General features: G+C 43.4%; 1 protein-coding gene across 1 annotated transcript; it reads left to right on the plus strand.

The window, feature by feature from the left end:
- The first annotated feature begins 21,038 nt into the window (after positions 1 to 21,038).
- Positions 21,039 to 24,093, plus strand: LOC103640327 (uncharacterized). Its single transcript, XM_008662930.2, has 8 exons — positions 21,039 to 21,218; positions 21,309 to 21,401; positions 22,115 to 22,174; positions 22,932 to 22,991; positions 23,088 to 23,150; positions 23,225 to 23,296; positions 23,494 to 23,556; positions 24,076 to 24,093. The coding sequence occupies exons 1-8, from the start codon at positions 21,039 to 21,041 to the stop codon at positions 24,091 to 24,093; spliced, it is 609 nt and encodes a 202-aa protein (XP_008661152.2).

The raw sequence follows: 24,093 nt of genomic DNA on the forward strand, positions 1-24,093 counted from the left end.
AATCAAGCAGTCTCATTAGCTGCGAGAAGCAGACGATTCGAATCGAGTTTTAAACCTTGCAAGGTAAACCTAAACACACGGCATGTCAGGGTACTCCGACCCCACACATGACAACCGACCCCATCGATTCCCCGTTCGCGTCCAGGCCTCACCGCCTTGGCATACAATGCTCCACTGACCCCGGCTGCCGCCGTGCAGTGACCGCACTTGTACCCACCATAGCTAGCATGGGAGACCCAGTCTCAGGTCGCATGAGGGATAAAGTCCACGCCCGGCTTCACTCAGGTACTAGGTTTACCGGTTACCATTTTTCCCGGCATGTGCTTAGTACGTTCAAAAGCTTGACTCAGGTATCCACACATTAATCCTTAATTCATTTTTCCCGTCTTATGGACAAGGCATCCTCCCTGGATCCAAGTCCATAAACCAACATAAATCCCGTTATCAAGATGAATACAATCAATTCCTGACCTCGCGCGAGTGCTAGAAAAATCACTCGACTTCTACCGAGATCCTGATTAGCAAGCAGCTACTCGACCTAGCATACTAGTATTCATCTCAAAAAGGAATCCTAAGTTCATGCAACTAGAGGTTTCAGGCAACTCCTACACTTAAGTGCACATTGCAATCCTACAAGCATTAAGTGTAGTAAAGTAGCATATAATAACATGGTTATGCATAAAACCGGGGCTTGCCTTCAATTGCTGGGGCTACGGGGAGATCCTCAATAGCAGCCTCTGAAGCCTGCTCCTGGTCCTCCTCTTGGACAGGTCCTTGCTCGGGGATGAGCACGTACTCTCCGTCGGCAAGATTACAATCTAATGAATGCAATGCGTAAGATATATGCATGATATGATATGTGCTTTTAGAAATTACAACTTTAAAGGTGTATGATCTTTCTTGAGTTAACAAGGTTAACTTTACTTATGTAAGACCCTTTAGTGGTATACTTGGTAAATTGGGTTAAACTTAGCTAAGGTAAGTGGTAGGTTTATTTTTGGGGTTCCACTGAATTCTTTTTAAGTCTTAGTGATAAATGATAAGTTCTCAAGTTAGACTTATTGAGGTGGGGTTTATTTCTTCTTTCCTTTTCTTTTATTCTTTTAATGTTTTGGAGTAGGTTTGAACTACAAGTTGCTTTTATAAAACTCCAAAAATTCTGCAAAAATTACAGTGGCTTGTTACTGGTGTATGATTCTTTGCCTCAAAATTTGGGGGTCAGAAAGTGAATGGTTTTCTCTGGACAAAATTACCAAATTTTAGGGCAGAAGGGGTACTTTGAATTACAACTATTATTTAACAGTGGGTAATTCTTTAAAACTCATTTTTGCTGGCTTTTAGGTGTTATAACATGACTTGACACAAATTTCTAGTCATTAATACCTTTTAATTATTTTCCTAGGGTTTTCTCAAGTTTCTAGCCAAATGGGTGCTTTCTACTACCATTATATTTGAAAAACATCAAACAACAGAGTTCTTATTTTTCTTAGTTGGTATTTTGTGCAAGAGCAATCATTCTGAAGTTTGGCTTCTTTTTGCTTAAGGGAAGGGGTGGTTTGCATTATTTGAATTAAGTGGTCTTTCTCTTTAATCGCTAGCAAAAGGCATGAGTTTACTTCTTTTTCATGGGTTTGCATTTTTCTCTGGTGTACTGTCTCATCATGGACTTAGCTAATTTTTGGTTGCCCATTATCACATTATTTGGGGTTGTTCATGATTTAGTTGGAAAATGCCTTATTATCACCTTGCATTTAATTTCCTTACTTAAAGAGTTGGGCTGGGGTGCTCTGTATTTTTGTAGTGGGGCTCTGGTGGTTATAAGTTCACTGGATTTTTATTAATCACTTTGGTTATAGTTTGGCAATTCGAATAATTGATTTTCAGTCCATATAAGGTTAATTAAATCATCTTAATTAAAAACTGGTCCAAATTAATGGTCTCTGTATTTTTCCTAGGTTCTCTGTTGCATAAGTAAACTAGGAAAAATATTATTAATCACTGTTCATTAATTTCTAAGGCCTTTCTGATTTTCTCTAAGTTTTGGACAAAATAGCTTTAAATGAATAACTACATCGTATTTTCCAATGCTGGTGTTCCTACTATTTTTAAACAGTGTCTAAATAAGGTATAAACATCTACAAATTTTCTTAAGCTCAGCACAAAAGAAAAACAAATTTTCCTTAATTAAACAAGGTTTAGGGGGTTTCTGATTTTAATTTTAAACTCTAAAATTTAGAACAGAAAGCATAAGGTTCACTATTTTTAAATGACAGATTACAATATCCCGGAGCTAGCAAAATTGGTTTGACAACTTTTTATTAAGATTTCATCAAGTTATGAATTTTCTAAGTTCTCTGGTCATTTTAAAAAGAATAACAGAATTGATTAAATGGAAATCCACTTTGCACTGGGGTCCCTGGCGGGTTTTCTAAGTTTCCTTCGCGAATCAGTCCTTAGGTTACTATTCACATGAGTCGCTGACATTACAGAAAACCCCTCGGGTTCTACAGAACCTAACCCGAGGTCCTTCTTCTACCTTAAACAGTAGCCGCGGCGAAGAAAAGGGCGGAGAGGCTTACCGGCGGTGAGACTGTTCCGGTGAAGTGGTCGAGGGTGAAGGGGAGGTCGCGGGGATCACAACGGTGTGCGGAACGCCGTCGGAGATGGCCGGAGTCGGTCGGTCCACGCGCGCAGGCGGGGATGCTCGTCGGCGGCGAGGAGACCGGCCTGGTCACGACGAGGTAGTTCAATCAAATAGGTCAGGGAGGTCCACGGGATGCCAGAGAAGACATGAGCGAAAGGAATTGGGCAGAGACTCACTGGATAGCTCGGTCCACGCGCGGCGGCGGAAGACCGAAGTCCGGTGAGGTCGATCTCGGGCCTCCGGTGAAGTCCGGTCGGATCCGAGGGCTTGGCAAGCTTCACGGGCCACTGGCGGAGCTAGCCGAAGCACTGGCTTGCCCAGAGGATGGCTGGGGTGGGCTGGCCACGATGGCCAAAGCTCTGGCGGCAATGGCGGGCGGAATTAAGCTCGCCGGAGCTAAGGGGAAGTGGCTGGCCGGTGAGGGTGAGTGCGGGGCGAAGTGGGGCGCGCCTGGGAAGGCTTTATAGGCACGGCGCGGTGCACGGGCGGTCGTGGACCGGCGAGTGCGCGCGGGCGTGCACTGGGAAGGCGCGGTGCGCGAACGGGCGTGAACCAGGGGTGTCAGCCGCGGTCGAACACGTGTTCCCGTTGCCTCTGCCCCTGTTCAAGCGCCGATTGGGAGCAAATCTTCGCGAATTTGGGCAAGATCACTGCAAGGGATTTGTTCACCAGACCAAGCTTTGTCTTTTGTGTATGGACGACGTGCGGTTTCAGGCTAGGGACAGGGAGTTGTAGCGTCACCAAGGTGCCAGTGTCAGAATGCCTGGTCCCGAGGTTGAGCTGCGCCAAAACCGTGTCAAAAGAATTTGGTTTGAGTTCAAACTTTCCCAGAATGTGTTCAAGGTAATTTCGCACGACTTTGATATTTGGATCTTCTGGCTTTGAGTTTGGAAAAACAGAGAACACAGATGATCTTTGAGAAGAGGTCTGAAATTCAGAAATTCAGAAATCTGAATTTCTCTAAGGGTTCATTGATCAAGGGCTGATTTGGGGATTTATTTGAGTTATTTTGGCTAAGCCTTCTCAATCTTTCTTGTTGCTTAACAAATATACTTTAACTTATATAATTGGCTCAACTCACAATTTTAAACTTTTCACCCTCTTTTCACATCTTCTTGAATTTTTGTTCATGGGGTTTACTTAGGGTTTTGAATTAGGGTTGCACATTCTTATCTTTCAAAAGTCTCAATTGTTTTGATCATGACACTTTTAAGTATATACTTGGTGAATTCTTTATTACTTAAGTTAATTTGATGCTCATGCTTACTTTGATTCACATGAAATAATGGTTCTTGGTTTGGCTTTTTAAGAGAAACCCTAGGTGACACTGGGGTGTCACAGCCTTCCCCCCTTAAAGGAATCTCGTCCCGAGATTCGGGCCAGAGTCCTCCCGGGGTGAAGCGAAGGGTGAGACTGATAGGAAAAAGGGGTGGTGATCGTTATTATTAGGGCAAAACTGCTCTTCGAATGTCATTCTCTTTGCAACTTCAGAAGGAAGTCCTTTTAAGATTTACTTTATAGTTACTTCATTCTGAATTAAGATCATATTTTTGGGAATTAGATTCGAAAGGCAGGAGGAGGGGTTGGGGGTGATTACGTACCAGGTTCCTTAGGTAGGCAATCGGGGAAGTTGGATCTCAGGAGTTCCTCGGTTTCCCAAGTAGCTTCCTCCTCTGAGTGATTACTCCACTGGACCTTGAACATCTTGATCGATTTAGCCCGAGTTGATCTTTCCTTGCAATCCAAAATTTTGGAGGGGTACTCTGGGTACGAGAGATCTGGCTCTATCTCCAATTCTGGTTCTGCTATGATCTCAGTCGGCAATCGAACACACTTCTTCAGCTGAGATACATGGAATACACTGTGAATGGCAGACATCGTTGAAGGTAACTTTAGCTTGTATGCCACGGGTCCACATGCTTCTATGATCTCATAGGGTCCAATGTAACGAGGGGCTAGCTTTCCTTTGATCCCAAACCTCTGCACTCCCTTGGTGGGTGATACCTTGAGGTATACAAAACTTCCCACCTCGAACTGGAGAGGTTTCCTTCTTTTATCATGATAGCTCTTCTGCCTGGCCTGAGCAGCTTCTAGATTCTTCCTGATTAGCTTGACCTTCCTTTCGGCTTCAGTCACTAAGTCAGGTCCAAAAACTTCTCTTTCACCAGGCTGAGACCAATTGAGTGGTGTCCTGCACCTTCTTCCATAGAGAGCTTCAAAAGGTGCCATCTTTAGGCTGGATTGATAACTATTGTTATAAGCAAACTCTGCCAAGGAGAGGTGCTTATCCCAGTTCTTGCAACAATCGATCGCACAAGCTCTCAGCATATCCTCCAGAATCTGGTTTACCCTTTCCGTCTGACCATCAGTCTGTGGGTGGTAAGCTGAACTCCTGATTAGCTTGGTTCCCAAAGACTCTTGCAATTGTTCCCAAAATCTGGCAACAAATTGGGCTCCTCGGTCAGAAACAATGGTCCGAGGTAATCCATGCAAACACACGATCCGGTCAATATACAATTCTGCATATTTCTGAGCCTTATCAGTGGTGTGCACAGGAAGAAAATGTGCTACTTTCGTCAATCGGTCCACAATAACCCAAATCGAATCATGATGACGAGAGGTGTTGGGCAGACCCACAATGAAATCCATGCTGATGTCGTCCCACTTCCACGAAGGCACGGACAGTGGTTGCAAAGCTCCAGCGGACTTCAAGTGGCTTGCCTTAATCCTCTGACAGGTGTCACACTCTGATACATACTGGGCTATCTCCCTCTTCATTCTGGTCCACCAGTACAAAAGCTTCAAATCATGGTACATCTTGGTGCTTCCCGGATGCATAGAGAATTTGGAGAGATGAGCCTCATCCAAAATTTTCCTCTTGAGATCCTGGTCCTTAGGAATTACCAATCTGCTTTTGAACCATAATACACCCTTCTCATCCTGGCGGAAACAATTGTACTTCTCAACCTTCTGATGGAGATTCTTCTTGATAATCTGCACTCCCTTGTCATTGAGCTGGGCCATGATAATCTGGTTTTGCAAAGCTGGCTCAACAGCCATTTGAGACAAAGAACCAGAAGAAATCACTTCAATTTGCATCTTGCTCAACTCATCACACAAGGTGTTAACACGAGAATCCATCAGAATACAATTGCATTGCAACTTCCGACTCAAGGCATCTGCTACTACATTAGCCTTCCCTGGGTGATAATGTACCTCCAGGTCATAATCCTTGATCAGCTCTAGCCATCTTCTCTGCCTCATGTTGAGATCAGCCTGAGTAAAAATGTACTTAAGGCTCTTATGATCAGTGAAGATGTTGCAGTGGGTTCCCATTAGATAGTGCCTCCACATCTTCAATGCATGAACCACTGCTGCTAACTCAAGGTCATGAGTGGGATAGTTTTGCTCATGAGGCCTGAGTGCTCTTGAGGCATAAGCAATGACTCGGTTGTCTTGCATCAAGACACAACCTAGCCCGGTGCCAGAGGCATCACAATATACATCAAAAGGCTTACTGCTGTCGGGTTGCGCCAATACTGGTGTTGTGGTCAGATGCTGCCTTAATGCATGGAAGGCATCTTCGCACTTCTGACTCCACACAAATTTGACTTCTTTCTTCAGCAACTCAGTAATAGGCTTCGCAATTCGAGAGAAGTCCGGAATAAATCTTCGGTAATAACCAGCCAATCCCAGAAAACTCCGAATCTGGCGAACAGTCGTTGGTGGCCTCCAGTTCATCACCTCTTGCACTTTGTCGGGATCAACAGCTATCCCAGCCTGAGAGATAGTGTGACCCAAGAATTTGATTTCCTTTAGCCAAAAATCACACTTGGATAGCTTGGCATAAAGGTGGTGCTCTCGCAGACGTTGAAGCACTACATGCAAATGCCCGGCATGTTCTTCTTCGTTCTTCGAGTACACCAGAATATCATCGATGAAAACCACCACGAACTTGTCCAATTCCGGCATAAAAACAGAATTCATCAGATACATGAAATATGCTGGTGCATTTGTCAGCCCGAATGACATCACCAAGAATTCATACAGCCCATATCTGGTTGAGAATGTCGTCTTCGGAATATCACTTGCTCGTATTTTGATCTGATGGTAGCCAGAGCGAAGGTCTATCTTGGAAAACACCTTGGCTCCGACCAACTGGTCAAAGAGAACATCAATACGAGGCAAAGGATACTTGTTCTTGATAGTTACCGCATTAAGAGGGCGGTAATCTATACACAGCCTCAAGCTTTCATCCTTCTTCTTCACAAACAGTGCTGGACATCCCCAAGGCGAAGTGCTTGGGCGAATGAATCCCTTATCTAGCAACTCTTGCAACTGCTTCTTCAACTCTGCCAACTCAGTGGGTGGCATTCGGTAGGGCCTCTTGGAAATTGGGGCCGTTCCCGGTTGCAACTCGATGGCGAATTCAATATCCCGGTCCGGTGGCATTCCTGGTAATTCATCAGGGAAGACATCTGCATACTCACAGACCACTGGGATCTTCTTCAGGGGTAACTCCGTCATAGAAAAAGCACATGACTGAGAAGAACCCTGACTAGGCAGAATCAAAGTGAAATTCCCGCAGAAAGGAGAATTAACTTCCACGGTACGACTGGCTACATCAAGCACAACTTGGTGCAAGGTCATCCAATTTGCCCCTAGAATAATGTCCACATTTTCCAATCCCAACACAAGAAGAGTGGTTTTGACAATGTGGCTTCCCAGTTGAATAGGCACACTTTGGTTTAATTGATTAGTTGCAATTTTACCCCCAGGTGTGACTATCATGAATGACCCTTTTGAGTGAGAGAATGGCAGTTTGCAATTAGCACTAAACTTTTGGCTAATGAAACTATGAGATGCACCAGAATCAAACAGAATTAAAGCAGGTTGATTATAAACTGAAAAGGTACCGGTCATGATAGGAGCTCCTTCTGGCACTTCCTCTAGAGCAATGAAGTTGAGCTTCCCTTGCCTGACTTGCACCTTCTGCTTTCTTCCCTTGTCTTGATTCGGTGTTGGCATCTGCCTCTGCTGGTTCCTGGGACAATTCTTGGCATAGTGGCCCACATTGCCACAAGTGAAACACTTGTTCCCATTGCCCTGGCGGAACTGCTGCTGCTGCGGAGGCTGATTGTTCCTTGGGGCGGGAGCTGGGTAGTGGTTGGGTGCCGGCTGCTGCTGCTGCTGAGGTGGCCTGATCACCCATCTGCCTGCCTGCTGCTGGAAACCCCTGCTCTGATTGTGAGAAACAATCCGGAACCTCTGAGCCTGAGCGGATGGTGCTGCCATTGGTGCCTTTCTCTTCTTCTCTGCCCGGTGAGCGACAATGCAATCCTCCTGAGAGATGGCCACGTTGACCAACTCATTGAAGCTATCAGCCCGAACAGTGTTGAGTCATTCCCGCAGCTTGGTATTGAGACCCCTGCGGAAGCGATCCCTCTTCTTTTCATCAGAATCAGCATGATACCCTGCATACTGGCATAAGTCGTTGAAGGCTTGCGCATACTGCAGTACCGTGCGGGTTCCTTGATTGAGGGCCAGAAATTCATTCAACTTCCGATCAAGAATGCCAGCTGGAATGTGGTGTCCTCTGAAGGCAGTCTTGAATTCCTCCCAAGATACCTCACGATCAGCGGGGAGCATAGCACGGAAGTGGTCCCACCAAGTCCGAGCAGGGCCGCGAAGCTGCTGTGCGGCGAAGCGAGCCTTGGCCTCATCAGGGCAGTCTCCTGTGAGGAGGGGAAACTTGGACTCGACGACGCGAAGCCATACGTCGGCGTCCAACGGATCCTCTGCCTTGGTGAACAAGGGCGGCTGCATGCTCAGAAACTCTTGGTAAGTTGCCATAGCCAGAGGTCGCTGATGCTGGCCTCCACCATGATGCTGTTGGTGGGGCTGGCGCTGCAAGAGCTATCGCAGAATCTCATTCTGCTGGGCCATCAGCTCCTGCACTGTGGGAGCTGGAGGAGGTGGCGGGGGAGCTTGCTCTTTCTGCCCGCGACGCTGCCTAGCTGCCATCTGAAAACAGAGATTGTCGCCATTGTTATCCCAACTCACATTTCTGAACGACAAGATATCATCTCATATGGAAGGAACATGCCATAATCATAATATTAGGTTCGAAATGAAGATAACATGGTGACAAGGATCCCACAGATATCAAAAGTTTACAGGGTTACATTAATCAGGGGAAGGGTACCCACAAGGTTAGTCCAAAATGTGATACTACTAAGCTCGCATAGGTTTCTATCCGCCTAAAAACGTCAAGCGACTGCTTAACCCTGAGCGATGGAAACGACACTGGATACGGGTGAAGGAGGCATCGCGGAGGTAGTCCCATTGGCACCAGGGGCTGGTCCTAGCTCCTCGGGAGCCTCTTCTCCCTCGCTTCCTGCTTCATTGGCCTCCATCTCCAGGTGGTGCATGTCCAAGTGGTCATTGGCTTCCTCGAGTTCCCTCTGCACATCGTGAAGCTGGTTCTCCAAGACATCAATAGTGTTGTCTCGGATCTCCACTTGCTGCTCCAGGGTAGCGATACGCTGGCTCAGCCTCTCCACCTGCAGATCCTTCTCCACCAACTCTGTGGATAGGTCGACCACAAAATCTTCCCGACTGTCGAGAGTGAGCTTGGCGGTCTGAGCGGTGTTAGCAAGAAGTGTCATAGCATCGCTCTGAAGGGCCTGAAGGCGGTACAGCGCACTCATGCACTGAACAGTGACCCTCCCAACCAAGTCAGGATACATTGCCCACACATCCTTCACATGGCTCACGCGGTTACACCACATGGGATTATCCTTCTTCTCAGCAGGGAAGAGTCCCAAGGGGTGCATCACCATCTCCAGGGGATGGTAGCCACAGAAAGTCGTCAGAGTCTTCATGGCTGCTGCCTCAATGGTGTCGTCTGTCCTGAGTCCAATCGTCTCAGAGTCAAGAGAACGCCAACCCGGCTGAAGGGGATGAGCCTCCAAAGTTAGCCAGACCCGACAACGAGGTACCCGATGCTCCTCATACAACTGCACCGTGTACAAAGGGGGCGTAGGGTAACCGGCGGAGTTAAGCACTTCCCACAAGATGGAAGGAAAGCCATCGCGAGAAAGGAAGTCAGAACTGAAACGAGAGTCTCCTCCACTGGCGGGGGTGGGTGAATTCATCGGCGGCGAGGAGACCGGCCTGGTCACGGCGAGGTAGTTCAATCAAATAGGTCAGGGAGGTCCACGGGATGCCAGAGAAGACATGAGCGAAAGGAATTGGGCGGAGACTCACTGGATAGCTCGGTCCACGCGCGGCGGCGGAAGACCGAAGTCCGGTGAGGTCGATCTCGGGCCTCCGGTGAAGTCCGGTCGGGTCCGAGGGCTTGGCAAGCTTCACGGGCCACTGGCGGAGCTAGCCGAAGCACTGGCTTGCCCAGAGGATGGCTGGGGTGGGCTGGCCAGGATGGCCGAAGCTCTGGCGGCAATGGCGGGCGGAATTAAGCTCGCCGGAGCTAAGGGGAAGTGGCTGGCCGGTGAGGGTGAGTGCGGGGCGAAGTGGGGCGCGCCTGGGAAGGCTTTATAGGCACGGCGCGGTGCACGGGCGGTCGTGGACCGGCGAGTGCGCGCGGGCGTGCACTGGGAAGGCGCGGTGCGCGAACGGGCGTGGACCAGGGGTGTCAGCCGCGGTCGAACACGTGTTCCCGTTGCCTCTGCCCCTGTTCAAGTGCCGATTGGGAGCAAATCTTCGCGAATTTGGGCAAGATCACTGCAAGGGATTTGTTCACCAGACCAAGCTTTGTCTTTTGTGTATGGACGACGTGCGGTTTCAGGCTAGGGACAGGGAGTTGTAGCGTCACCAAGGTGCCAGTGTCAGAATGCCTGGTCTCGAGGTTGAGCTGCGCCAAAACCGTGTCAAAAGAATTTGGTTTGAGTTCAAACTTTCCCAGAATGTGTTCAAGGTAATTTGGCACGACTTTGATATTTGGATCTTCTGGCTTTGAGTTTGGAAAAACAGAGAACACAGATGATCTTTGAGAAGAGGTCTGAAATTCAGAAATTCAGAAATCTGAATTTCTCTAAGGGTTCATTGATCAAGGGCTGATTTGGGGATTTATTTGAGTTATTTTGGCTAAGCCTTCTCAATCTTTCTTGTTGCTTAACAAATATACTTTAACTTATATAATTGGCTCAACTCACAATTTAAACTTTTCACCCTCTTTTCACATCTTCTTGAATTTTTGTTCATGGGGTTTACTTAGGGTTTTGAATTAGGGTTGCACATTCTTATCTTTCAAAAGTCTCAATTGTTTTGATCATGACACTTTTAAGTATATACTTGGTGAATTCTTTATTACTTAAGTTAATTTAATGCTCATGCTTACTTTGATTCACATGAAATAATAGTTCTTGGTTTGGCTTTTTAAGAGAAACCCTAGGTGACACTGGGGTGTCACAGGCCTGGTCAAGCGTCTTCTGCGTTACTCTAAAGGTTCTGATCCATATCTAGCTGGTGTAGAGAAATTCCTTGAATTTGCATTTAAAGATAAACCTGAAGGTATCAAGATTTATTGTCCATGTCAGACATGTGTGCACACTACTGTTCAAACAAGGGATGACATGTATGGGCATTTGGTGTGCAATGGGATACTTGAGAATTATGATGAATGGAATTTTCAAGGTAATGTTTCAGTGCAACACACAAGTAGTCCAGAACCAAATTCGAATATTGATGAAAGGTATGTTAATGTTGACCAGCTAATTCAAGACGTCGTTGGTCATTTGTATGATGACACACCTATGACTGATGGTCAAGAATCGGTCCAGGGACCCAATATAGAAGCACAACAGTTTTATAAACAGCTTGAAGATTCAAAAAGGCCATTATGGATAGGTTGTGAACTCACACAACTAACTTTATTTGTGCTTTTGTTTAATATCAAGTCCATGAACAAATGGTCAAATAAATCTTTTGGGGATCTACTTAAGGTTCTGCATATGGCTATTCCTAATGGAAATGAACTGCCCAAGAACTTTTATGAGGCTAAGAAAATAATATCTAAATTTGGACTTGGATACGAAAATATTGATGCCTGCCCAAACAACTGCCAGTTGTATTGGAAGGAAAAGAAGAATGATGATTTTTGTGCAATCTGTAAGGTTTCGAGGTGGAAGGATAAGGATCCCACGTCTGTATTAACAAAGAAGGAAAGAAAGAAAGCAACACCCTGCAAAATTTTACGATACTTTCCAATTAAAGAGAGGCTGAAAAGAATGTTTATGTGTAGAGAAACAGCTTCTCTTCTAAGATGGCATGACGAGGAGCGCATTAAGGATGGTGCATTAAGACATCCTGCTGATGCACCGGTGTGGAAGAGGTTTGATGAAAAGTTCCTAGGATTTGCAGCAGAATCATGTAATATTCGTTTTGGTTTGGCTACTGATGGATTTAATCCATTTGGGATGATGAGCTCTACACATAGTTGTTGGCCTGTTATATTGGTGGTATATAACCTTCCTCCATGGCTTTGCATGAAAGATCACAACCTTATGCTCTCTTTATTGATTCCTAGTCCTAAAAGTCCTAGAGATAGAATTCATGTGTTCCTTGAGCCACTCTTGGATGACCTAAAGGAATTATTTCTAACCGGCTTGTACACATATGATGCATCAAGAGATGAGAGTTTTACTATGCGAGGGGTCGTGCTTATGACCATAAGTGATCTTCCTGGTTTAGGAATGCTTGCTTCTCATATGGTTCATGGGAAATTCGCATGCCCTCCTTGTGGTGAAAATGTCTGGACAAAACAGCTGAAGAATGGTCGTAAATCTTGTTTTATGGGAAATCGCCAATATATTGATCTTGATCATTCTTATCGCTTGGATGCAGACTCATTTGATGGAACGATAGAGCTTCGAACAAAACCTAAAACCTATTATGATCGTCCAATTTTGGATGAAATAATCACACTTAGTGATTTCAAGAACTCAAAACTTACAAGTCAGTTAGTAGTCTATTCAAATTGCCATATTGGGATGATAATATTCTTCGATACAATCTCGATGTGATGCATATAGAGAAGAATGTATTTGACAATTGTTATGGTACAATATCCAATTTGGATGGAAGGACAAAAGATAACCTACAAGCTCGTCTAGATCTTGTCGAGATGAACATTAGACCGGACCTCCATCCACAAGAAAAACCTTCAGGAAAGTTTTACTTGCCACCAGCTTTATTTGCTATGTCTAAAAGTGAGAGACGAGCATTTTGTGATTTTCTTAGAAAGGTTAAAGTTCCTGATGGTTATTGTAGAAACATATCAAAATGTGTTAATGTTACTGAAGGAAAGATTGTTGGCCTTAAAACACATGACTGTCATGTCCTGATGCAGCAGCTCATGCCTATTGGTTTGAGGGGTCTTCTTCCAAATGATATCATAGCTGTAATATTTGAGTTGTCTGCTTTTTTTCGAGGGATATGTTCTAAAGTGCTTCATGTTAACGAGTTGGACCATATGGAAAAATCAATTGGCATTACTCTATGCAAAATGGAGATGATCTTTCCACCAGGGTTTTTCACGGTTATGGTTCATTTAGTAGTCCATCTAGCAACTGAATGTAAGCTTGGTGGACCAGTTAACTATAGATGGATGTATTTTATTGAGAGGTACATCTTCTAACTATTACATGATTCATGTTATAAGAATTTCTTGTGGGGTTGAATAATTCACTTGTCTTGCATTGATTGTAGGTACCTAGGAAAATTGAAATCATATGTTCGGAACAAAGCATATCCAGAAGCTTCAATAGCAAATTCATTCTTGGTAGATGAGTGTATGGTGTTTTGTTCTAGGTACATAGAAGGTTTCGCTACCAAGCATAATAAACCATCAAGGAACAATGATAGTTTGGACCATACCCAATCGAAGATGGCTGGAGAAGATTCATCTTTATTCCCTTCAGTAGGGAAATCATTGGGAAAACCAACCAATTTTGAATTAAGTCATCTAGAGAAATTGCAAGCGCATAGATATGTGTTGTACAATTGTGATGTTGTTAATCCATATCTAAAGTAAGTGTTTTGGTTAACTAATGAACTATGCATATAGATTATGAATTATATAATTATATGGTAATCATGGTATAGGGAACATGCTTCTAATCTGAAACGAAAGAGACGCGACTGTCGCCTAACTCCTAAAGATATTGAGCAGATACAGAATAAAGAATTTCTAGAATGGTTTAGACAACATGTAAGTAGCCTAATCTGATATTTATATTGAAGGGAATTTGGGTTTTCTTACATGTATAAATATACACTCTTTTTGTGTGTCTACAGATCTTGCATTTAGAAGAAAAAATGGACCCGACAGCATTAACGAAGACATTAGATGGTTGGCACGAGGTCCATTGGAGTTTGCAAGAAGACATAGAGAATATAACATACGTGGGTTCAGATTTAGGGCCAAAAGGTATGATAAGGCGACACAAAATAGTGGAGTTGTTGTCACTGCAAAGACCTCTAGCTATTCTTCAGCTGGTGATAATAAGCCTATACTTGGAGATATTTTGTATTATGGCAGGATTCTTGATATCATAGAGATCGATTATTATGGAAGATTTTCAGTGGTACTGTTTAAATGTGAATGGGTTGATGTCACTCGAGGAAAGGGAGTTAAAAAGGATAAGTTTGGCTTATCCCTTGTGAATTTCTCACATCAAATTCACAGAGGTGATAGAATTGAGCATGAACCATTTGTGTTTGCCAATCAAGTTGACCAAGTGTTCTACTTGGAAGATCGGACGAACCCTGGGTGGTCAGTTGTCTTGAAGATGAAGCCCAGAGATGTATATGACATGGGAGAAGATTGGAATGATGTACAATCTGAACCTTTTCATGTCTGCAAGCTTGGGGACCTGTTTAAGAATGCACACGACAACCATTCATGGACTAGAAGTGATATGGAAGGCAATACGGTAGATGGAACTGCTAAAGACCATGACATTGGTAGTGATATAGAAGATGAGTGCTAAATAAGAATACTCCATCAGGTACACAAAGTTTCTCTTTCTTATAATCTGAACCATTTGGGTGGTCTGCAAATACACATCTATTAGTGTTTGTCTTCCTTGCTTATTTTAAATTCAGGTAATTATGCAGTGCACAAATTTAGGTTTCTTGATCTACATATTAATTGACCAATGCTGAATAAACCAATGCTGAATACACATCTAATAGAAGCATTTAAGTATCAAAATTTTGTATGTAGTGAATGCAAATTGTTGGAAGCAATTGCAGTAGAGTTATGTTTTAGTTTTTTTGATGGAAATCAACATGGACACCAGGGATCATGTGGCTGTCAAGGTCCTCGACAAGGCAAAGGTTCACAAGAACAAACTAGCTGAACAGGTAGACTGTCATCAAGACTTTAACTATTTGCACTAGTACTTCCTTAGATTTCACGGTTTTCCATATATCTGAACTGCATAGCAAATCAGAATTTCGTTTTTGTCAAGCTGAAAGAAACTGTCTTCTATTCTGGATTCAGTTTATGTCTGAAATCAATCTGAAAGAACAACTTAATTTTTTTTCATTCCTGAGAGGCCTACATGCTTATATGTGTTGTTTTTCTCTTTTTGTAGCTCAAGGAATGTAGCTCAAAGAACCTGTTGTTGTGCAGATCTCCCTAGCAAATACAAGCCTAGAAAGAAGCATGCTTGACCGCTTCGACCATCGGCGCTGGTGGCAGCCTGGACAAAGCTCCTTGTCGAAGCACCAAGACGACAAGACTCATCAACAGCGAGAACTAGGAGTATAGACAGATGGTGTGGAGATCTCTTGTACAAATATGAGGACAAATTGTAGGGCATTGAACTACCGCGTAGCTTAGTGTTGACTGTTAGTTTTGGGGTGCTTCCTTGTAATCTGCTACTTGTACCGCGTAGCTTAGTGCTGACAAAATGCCTGTACAGATAGATGTTTGAGCTACTTGTACTAGCACAAGATGAACTTGTGCAGATTCAGCATACATATGTTTCAGCTAAAACATGAATTATCAATCCTTAAGGTAGTCTGCCTACTAATGAGTAATCTGATGTTCCTCCTTTTCTCCATTGGAGTGTCTTCTTCATCTGTTGCTTGAAATCTGCAATGGTGGATGTACCTCCTCTGTTGCATCCCACATATCAGTTAGAGACCTGTATCTCAATGGTGGATGTTGTGAACTTTGAGTGCTCGGGGTCTGAGGACTGTTGTTAGTAGCTGCACTAGAACTTGACCCCTGTAATCCCCCCTGTGACACTTGTGGTGATACTGTTATTTGTGGTGTCACTGGTGTGTGAGGTGAGGGTGGAGAATTTTGTGCACCCCCTGAATCTTCAACACTTCCACCTGAAACACCTGGCTGCTGCAACACCTGACCAGGCACAGTGTACTGAAACTGGAATTCACAAGGACCAGATTCTGTCTCAGCTTGCTGAACATTTTCATCACTGTCCCAATTCCACCCCACTTCTTCTTCAAACACAACATCTCTACTGATATACAGTCTCCCAGCTGAAGGATCATACTTCTTCTGTAGTGATGCCAATGCCTGATCCTTTGTGTTCAACATATCTACCCACATATACCTGCTGTAACCATCTACTACAAGGAGGAAATAGGATTTTGCACCAACTGTCTTTGGTCTGATCTGCCCACACAAATCTGCATGAAACAATTCTAGTCCCTTTTGAGTTGTCCCCTTAGTACTTGCAGAAACTTGAGAAGAAACTGGCTGCAGTCAGAATAATATGATGTGTACCTCATGCCTCTGTCTGGCTGCTGATCGTAGTTGCTCTGGTTTCTGTCCACACAAAAGGGTCGACTTTAGTATTTAACCAACTAAATTCATTTCAACAGCTACAATATGAAAAACACTGATTGCTAGGTAGTAAATGTTAGTGCCTACAATGTAACAGGAGAAAATTAAAAGGTTTAATTATTACATAATCCTCGTGGGAACCAGTGAAGACAAAAACTTACTTTGTCTTGCTTGATTCTGTCATTCCTCTCCTTTGTCTTGCTCTTTGTCTCCTTGGAATTTGAGTCAACAAGCTGCAGAAACAAATGTAGTAGTTTATATGTTTGATATATAGAACAATCTTCAATCTAAGGGCATCCCTACCGCCATCTTCAATCTACCTAGTTCTCTAAGTGACCTGAAATTCAGGTGCCCAAATCTGGCATGCCATTTCCAGGCAGGATTAGTGTGCTTTGCCAGGAAACAAACAGGTGAATCAGCATCTAGTTTCAGAGTGTACAGCCTGTTACCAGTGCGAGGTGCACTGATTAGCAGGTTATTTTCAGGATCTAGTACACTCAACCTCCCATTAAACAGTCTAATATCACATCCACCCTCTTCAAGCTGACCAAGACTTATTATATTACTCTTCAGTTGTGGGATGTAATAAACACTTGTGAAGACTTTGTGCTGATTTTGCTTTCCCTGAACAACTAGAGCTCCCAAACCACATATTTTAACAGTTGATCCATCCCCAAATCTGACGGATCCACTCACAGATTCATCAAGGAGTGAGAGTGCAGACTTTGTACCTGTCATGTGATTACTGGCACCAATATCAAGTACCCACACGCCTTCAGGACATATCATCGGGATCACTTTTTCTTCAGACAAATGAACAAACTGTGGTGCTCCATGCACTGTGCCTTGTACTTCAGCAAACAGAAGTGCCCCAGTTTCAACACCACCACCAGCAACTGCAAGATTTGCCCTTGTTGTTTTTGTTCCTTGCCTTTCTCCCTCTTAGGAAGCTTACAGTCTTGAGCCCAATGACCATATATCCCACAATTTCTGCATCTCCCTTTTCTCCTAGGTGTGCCTTGTGAAGTGAGTTTCTACTTACCGAAACTTCCTGAACTCCCTCCATCAGATCGATGGGGAGCCTTAGGCTTCCACTGACATGAGTCACTACTGCTACTGTCTTTATTTGAAGACGACTGAAAATGATGCTTATGCTTTTCAAGCCAATCTTCTTCAGCTAACAGTAAACGACATGTTTTATCAGTGATGTGCTCAACCTTGTCTTCTAGTCGATCTTCAGCAGCACGAAGTCTGCCAACAAGATCTTCAACTGTAAGATCCTTCATCTCACAAAACATTTCAATGGATACTGCTACTTGATTAAACCGGGGTGGTACAACACGCAGGAACTTTTTGACCACACGGGTATCATCTATAGATTCACCAAGGGATTTGATATTTGTGACAAGGTTAGTAATTCTCATCCCAAAATCCTTAACACTCTCCCCCTCCTTGAACTCTATATTCTCAAATTCTCAACCTTGCCCACTCTGCATAGTTGGATCGGGTCAGCATGGGCCATACCAGAGAACTTTCCTTGATGCCTGACGTCGTGGCACTTGGCCATACCCTTCGAAACAATCCAGTGCACGAAGAAGGGGGCTCGTCAGCTGTCATCGTTGCCGAGCCACAACCCCTGATGCAACAGCTTCGACTTCACCTTGCAAAGCCCCATCTTCACCCGCATACCAGACGCCGAGAATCAAAAGCAACCATCGAAGGCGAAGCTGAGGCCGAGAAAAACTTCAATGTGACGCCTTCAGGAAGGGAGTGACGTCGGGGACGACACCGTCGCGAGTCCGAGATGGACCAGGCTTTCGCCCAAGGAAGAACATGTTGGGGAATACGACGCCCCCAACAGGGGAAGCGGCGCCCAAGGGCGTCGCCGTCGCCGAGGCTCTCTCCCAAGAAGCCCCCAGCACCAACGTCAGGCCAAGAGCTACCGTCGTCGCCGTCCTCCATACCATATGTGTCACACAGGCACGTGCCAGAGCCGCACCCAGCAGCCGATGGCACTAGCACACACGGCCACCGAATCTAGATGTCGCCGAGCACCCTGCCACCTTACGCTGTCCTGGTTGTTTGGTCCTTACCGGTTGTTTAGTCCTTACCAGTAAGGTTTGTTCTAGTATCTATACTTACATGTGAAGTTCGTTGAACCGGTTGTTTGGTCCTTACCAGTAAGGTTTGTTCAGAACACTTGTCCGTCGTCACAAAACACCATTGTGGACCACCCCATCATCGACCGAGCTGCTCACGGTTTCTCCAGACAAGTTTAGGTGAGCACCATGACTTTTGTACGCCGGTGAGGCTTTCTGTATTTCTGAATTGCATGCTACCGTATTCAAACTCTTCCGGTTACCCTACTAGGATCCCAATGTCCGTCGTCGCCGTGATCTGGGCAGTCTAGACTATTTGAATCCGATTCGCTTACTGGTTAGGTCGGGCCGGGCTCGGGTGACGTTTAAGAATGCAAATCCTTGCCGGAGATAACCTGCGTCGGTTTCGGCCCAGTCACTTCCGTTCAACTCCTGTTTTTTAAAGTTTATGTTCTGGATTGGTTATTGTAATATTTACAACTTTGCGTGAATGGTCCTTGGAAATGAACGAGTTCATCGAAACTCGGCACATCGAGTAAGTTATCCGATCCACTTACATATCTATCCGAGGCCTTGAGGGCAAGGATTGGTGTACGTGGGCCCGATAACTTGGTTGGGTTGTGACAGCGATGATAAATCCACTAAAGAAGCAAAACAAATTTTATTTTGATATAGAGAGAGTATTATAAACTATACATGTGATGGTTGCTTCGGTAGAGAGAAGCTTTTTAAAATTAAATTTTTTATGAACTATTTATGGTTTAACAATAACTCAAGAGAGGTTAAATGGCTTGGTGATTCTATATATCAAAAAAAAGTTGTTGGATGAGGCTTCTATATCGAATTTCGCACTGGGCCCCTGAAAAGCCAAGAACGACCCTGCTTGATCTGCTTCAAGTGTTTCATCAATTTATTGCGCGACGGTATCAATTGAAATGTACATTAATATTATAATTGTGTAACAAATCTTCCCTGTATTATGGTTAAAATTTAACAATACAAATATTTTGAATTACACAATCAGTTCTTAGCAAAATATTTGAAAACCATATTGAATTAATTAAATAATTAAGGTATTATTTTCTGTTTCCCTCCCATTATTTTATTTCCCTCCAATTTAGTTTACTGACATACTATATTTCCCTCCATTGTTTTGGATCCCTTCAGTTCTTTTCGTAGTGGGCCCACTCTCCATAGACATAGCAAACTTCTTTCATCTCCTGCAGACCTCCCCACCACTTTTCCTTCATCCGCGAGGGGCACAACGGAGGGCTCTCCATCCATCGTCCAGGGGGCTCCATCCGCGTCGTAGTCGCTCGTCCAGGTCGCAACCCCTCTCTGGTTCGCCGCCCCGACCTTGCCTCCCACCGCACCCTTGCCTCCCACCACCATCGCCGCCTCCACGGCCATCACCACTGCCTCGTCCACCGGCGCCACGGCCCGCCCTTGGCCGCCACCGACACGTACACGGCCTACTTTCGTGGCCGCCGTCCTCTGCTGTTGGCGCACGCTGAGCCGGAGGTCGGATATCTGCCAAGTCGAGCTGGAGACAGAGGTCAGCCTCTGCCTACGAATCATCATCATCAGCCAACAGGTGCTAATCTGCCTTTTTTTATTCAGCAAGAGTCGACGTCAGAATCTTACCACGGTCCATCCAAATTTACTTGCATCATATGATTCTTAGACGACCAAATTATTGTCATTGATTGGTCTGCAAATACATATGGACTGTTAGTATTTTCCTTCCCTACTTGTTTTTAATTTAGGTCATTGTGCAGTGGTAACTGGTAATGGCACGGGGTGGGAAACAACGCATTACTCGTAGCCATGATGAGTACTTGTCTGAGGACCATATTGGAGAGAAAAGTCCCCAAAAAAATGCTGCATCATCTGAACAAAACATAAGTAATAAAGAAGACCATTTAGATAGCAGAAGCGATAATGAGTCCCAAGGTATGCACACATTACTTGTAATACCGCACCTTGTCTTTATGGATACTTGCATATGTCATTCTCACTACTGAAAATTGTTTTTTTGGAGACATAACTATGTCAAATAACATAAATGGAGAGGACCAACTTGATGGCGTTGATGAGGTTAAAGAGGTTAAAAGGCGTGGGAAGACAAAACTTATTAATGTTTGGAACATTCCAAGAGGCCATATGGTTGTAGTTAATTGTAATGAGCTGGATCAGCCTATCGGAGAAGAGGCAGGAGTCCTTGCAAAATTCCTTGGCATGGTTGCTAGGAATGGCTCCTTGTGTAGCTTAAGCTTCAAGGATTGGAGACTACTTATAGGAAAGAAAGATAGGAACCATAAACAAATCAATAAGGAGGCCATTCTTAATCAAGTAAAGGTAAACTTTCACATTTTTTCAGTTGCCATGTAGTAATAGTACACTTTCACAATTCTTTTCCAATTGTTATGCAGAAGAGATTCCCTTACCCTGCCACATGGAAACATGGGTGCTGCGAACAATTGGAGAGAGATGGAGGCAAGACAAGTCCAATTTGAAATCCATTTATTTTGACCCACATAAGAGTCAGGATGCTAATAATAGTAATGCTCCTAATGGTGTATTAGCTGATCAGTGGGTTGCGCTTGTCAATAATTGGATGACCCCTAAAGCACAGGTACATTACTATAGTCATGATAATCATTTCGTTATTTATCTGATGAACCATCTAATTTACTTTTGTTCCTATATACTCTTTGTTTCGTAGGATTTAAGTGATGCCAATAGGATAAATTGTACAAGAAGAAAGTCAATGCATACATCTGGAACAAAAAGCTTTGCTCGGAATAGAGAAGAATTGGTATTATTTTTGCAATTATAATTCACAGCATGTTCTTTACAAATGTCAAAAATCCATGTTAATTACATTACCTTAGTTATATTTTTATTAACAAGTTTACAGAGGGAACAAGATCCTGAAAAGAAATACCCTCATAGGGCTGTTTTGTATATCCATACACACAAGTCTAACCTCGGCAATAACAGAAATGCACATGTGGTACAGTAATTGCAAAAAAATGTTTCATTTACTTTTTTTCAAATCCAATTTTTCTTCCATGGTGTTTATTGAGTATTGTTATTCTCTTGCAAGGGTGAGTTGAAGGAACTTTTAGCACAACAACCTGATTTAGCGGACTCTAGTAATGGAAAGGATGCATGGGAAGGAGATGCACTAAACAGAATATTAGGAAAGGAAAAGCCTGGCCATATCCATGGTCTGGGCCTTGTTCCAAATCCAAAACAAGTTTTTGATGCCTCGACATCAAGCCGTATGAAGCATCTAAATGTAACCACTTTGGATGAAACATCCAGTGAAGATGTAGTATCACTTAGACTTGAATTGGAAAAACTTCAAAAGCATGTCCAGAAGCAAGATGATACTATACTAGATTTGCAACATACCGTGGAGCGACAAAAAAGGCAACATGTAAATCCAAATAACCTTATTTCTAACTCACTAAAGATTGTATGGACTTAGCATTTTTATGTCCTAATGTTTTTATGCTATTACAGGGCTATCCAGATGCTCCTTTATCGCCACCAACAGATGTTCGTCCTGCTATGAAACGACAAGTATGTATCTCTATGAAAATATATAAGTTTACTACTGTACTTGCTCGTACAATCCAGCATCGCCATGAGCTTATTTTAAAAAAAATGGTGATGCAAATGTCTTTGATTCGGATAAGTTCATACCATAGTAAAATTACTCTTCGTCTGCAAAATAGCAATCCTACTCTACAAATCCCAGTGGATCTCAACCAAAATTCTCAAACCAAAGTTCTACCCTCTCAACTGATCTGAACCGTCTGGACAGCTGCCTCAAGAACGTTAAGTTTTAAATGGTAAGGGCTCCCTCCGGTGGCTCTGCCACTTGAGGCTTCGGCTTTGGCTTCTCAACAACAATGGTCTGTGTGGTTAGGACCATTCCAGCTACAGAGGCCGCATTCTGGAGCGCACACCTAGTCACCTTGGTAGGGTCAATCACACTAGCTCTAAAGGATCCAGTATATGTGTCTGCTGTGACAAGAACTAGTCTCAATTGTCTAAAACAATTCCAATGCTAGCAACACACACTACGATGGTATAGGTCTACTCATGAACTTAATGCCGCACATAATAGATGATGGGTCCTAGTCACATTTACCAGCACAGATAAACATATTAACAGACATTGGACCTCTGGCAAATACAGTTCATACCATCTAACTGCATAGGCACAAATAAACATATTTACTCTTTTGCAGAGTGTCACTTCTATTGAAATCTTCAATATTTAGGGTTTAGGACATAAGATGTTTTTATGTCCTAATGTTTTATGCTATTACAGGGCTATCTAGATGCTCCTTTATCGCCACCAACAGATGTTCGTCCTGCTATGAAACGACAAGTATGTATCTCTATGAAAATATATAAGTTTACTTATTTTTTTGCACATTTATCTGAATCTTATATATATATATATATATATATTTCCCTATAACAGCGAATTTATTGTCAACTTCGTAGTGAAGATTCTAGTATGTTTGGTGAACGGAATAACACAATGGTATGAATGCATTACCATGAATTCCATCCTAGTTTTAAAATTTTCAAGCTGTCATTTATCCAATAACTCTACAGGAGGATGAAAACGAAGATGATGAGTACGAGGAACTGCACTCACACTACAAATGTTCTAAAATTCAGGATAAGGTTAGTACATTATGAGTACGAGGAACTGCAATCATAGATTTACTCCACCCTAAGGCCATACTGAAGCAATCATATTTTTGTCCATGTTAGAAATCTAGTTTATATGATAGTGTATACATGCTGAAAGTAGCAGCAAGCATCAGATTTCCTAAACTACGTTCCATAGTAGTTCACTGATGTGTGTTCTTTAAATGCAGAGCAAGCCACCACATTCACGACGTGAAGCACTCCATGCTAGTAGAGTTTCTGCATCAATAAAGGTAAAAACAATAGTACTAATGCAGCCAAGGTGATCAATGTGGTCCTTTTGAAACTCAGTGTAGTCTACACGTCTCGGAAATCCTCTAATTATGCACCAAATAAGAACCATCAAGTAACTATTTATTAGTAAAAATTCTTATGCATCCTGCATATTTATAGCTACTTGCTAACCACTAACATCCAAAATTCACTTGTAGGTTTCCACAGATATTTTCTTAAAGAGCACAAGATATCCAAACAGGAAGGTTGCCTTAGGCATAGTACTTAGCCAGGACCCCAAAACCAAAGTTGGAGATGTTGCTTTAGGCAAAGAATTTTGGATGGTGCGTGTTAGTCTGGTATCTGTGCGCGATGAACCACTAATAAGGCCATATAACAACTTCAAGGTTCTTGGACAAGTAGGCAATAATCCAATTGCATGGCCTTCAAGTTGTGTAAGTTCATCACTTCACTTAACAAGACATTATTCTCCTCATTATTGCATTTGGTTAAAGTATTCTAATTCAATCCTTTTGTAGATTGAAAAGGTTAACTGA

Source organism: Zea mays, chromosome 9 (genome assembly GCF_902167145.1).
Source record: "Zea mays cultivar B73 chromosome 9, Zm-B73-REFERENCE-NAM-5.0, whole genome shotgun sequence".
Lineage (NCBI taxonomy): Eukaryota > Viridiplantae > Streptophyta > Magnoliopsida > Poales > Poaceae > Zea > Zea mays.

Bases quoted from the DNA above. Each gene is read 5' to 3' on its own strand.
- LOC103640327 (XM_008662930.2), top strand. From the start codon at position 21,039: ATGGAAACATGGGTGCTGCGAACAATTGGAGAGAGATGGAGGCAAGAC. The intron at 22,175-22,931 runs GTATGTATCTCT...ATGCTATTACAG, and splicing joins GTCCTGCTATGAAACGACAA to GGCTATCTAGATGCTCCTTT. The intron at 22,992-23,087 runs GTATGTATCTCT...TCCCTATAACAG, and splicing joins GTCCTGCTATGAAACGACAA to CGAATTTATTGTCAACTTCG.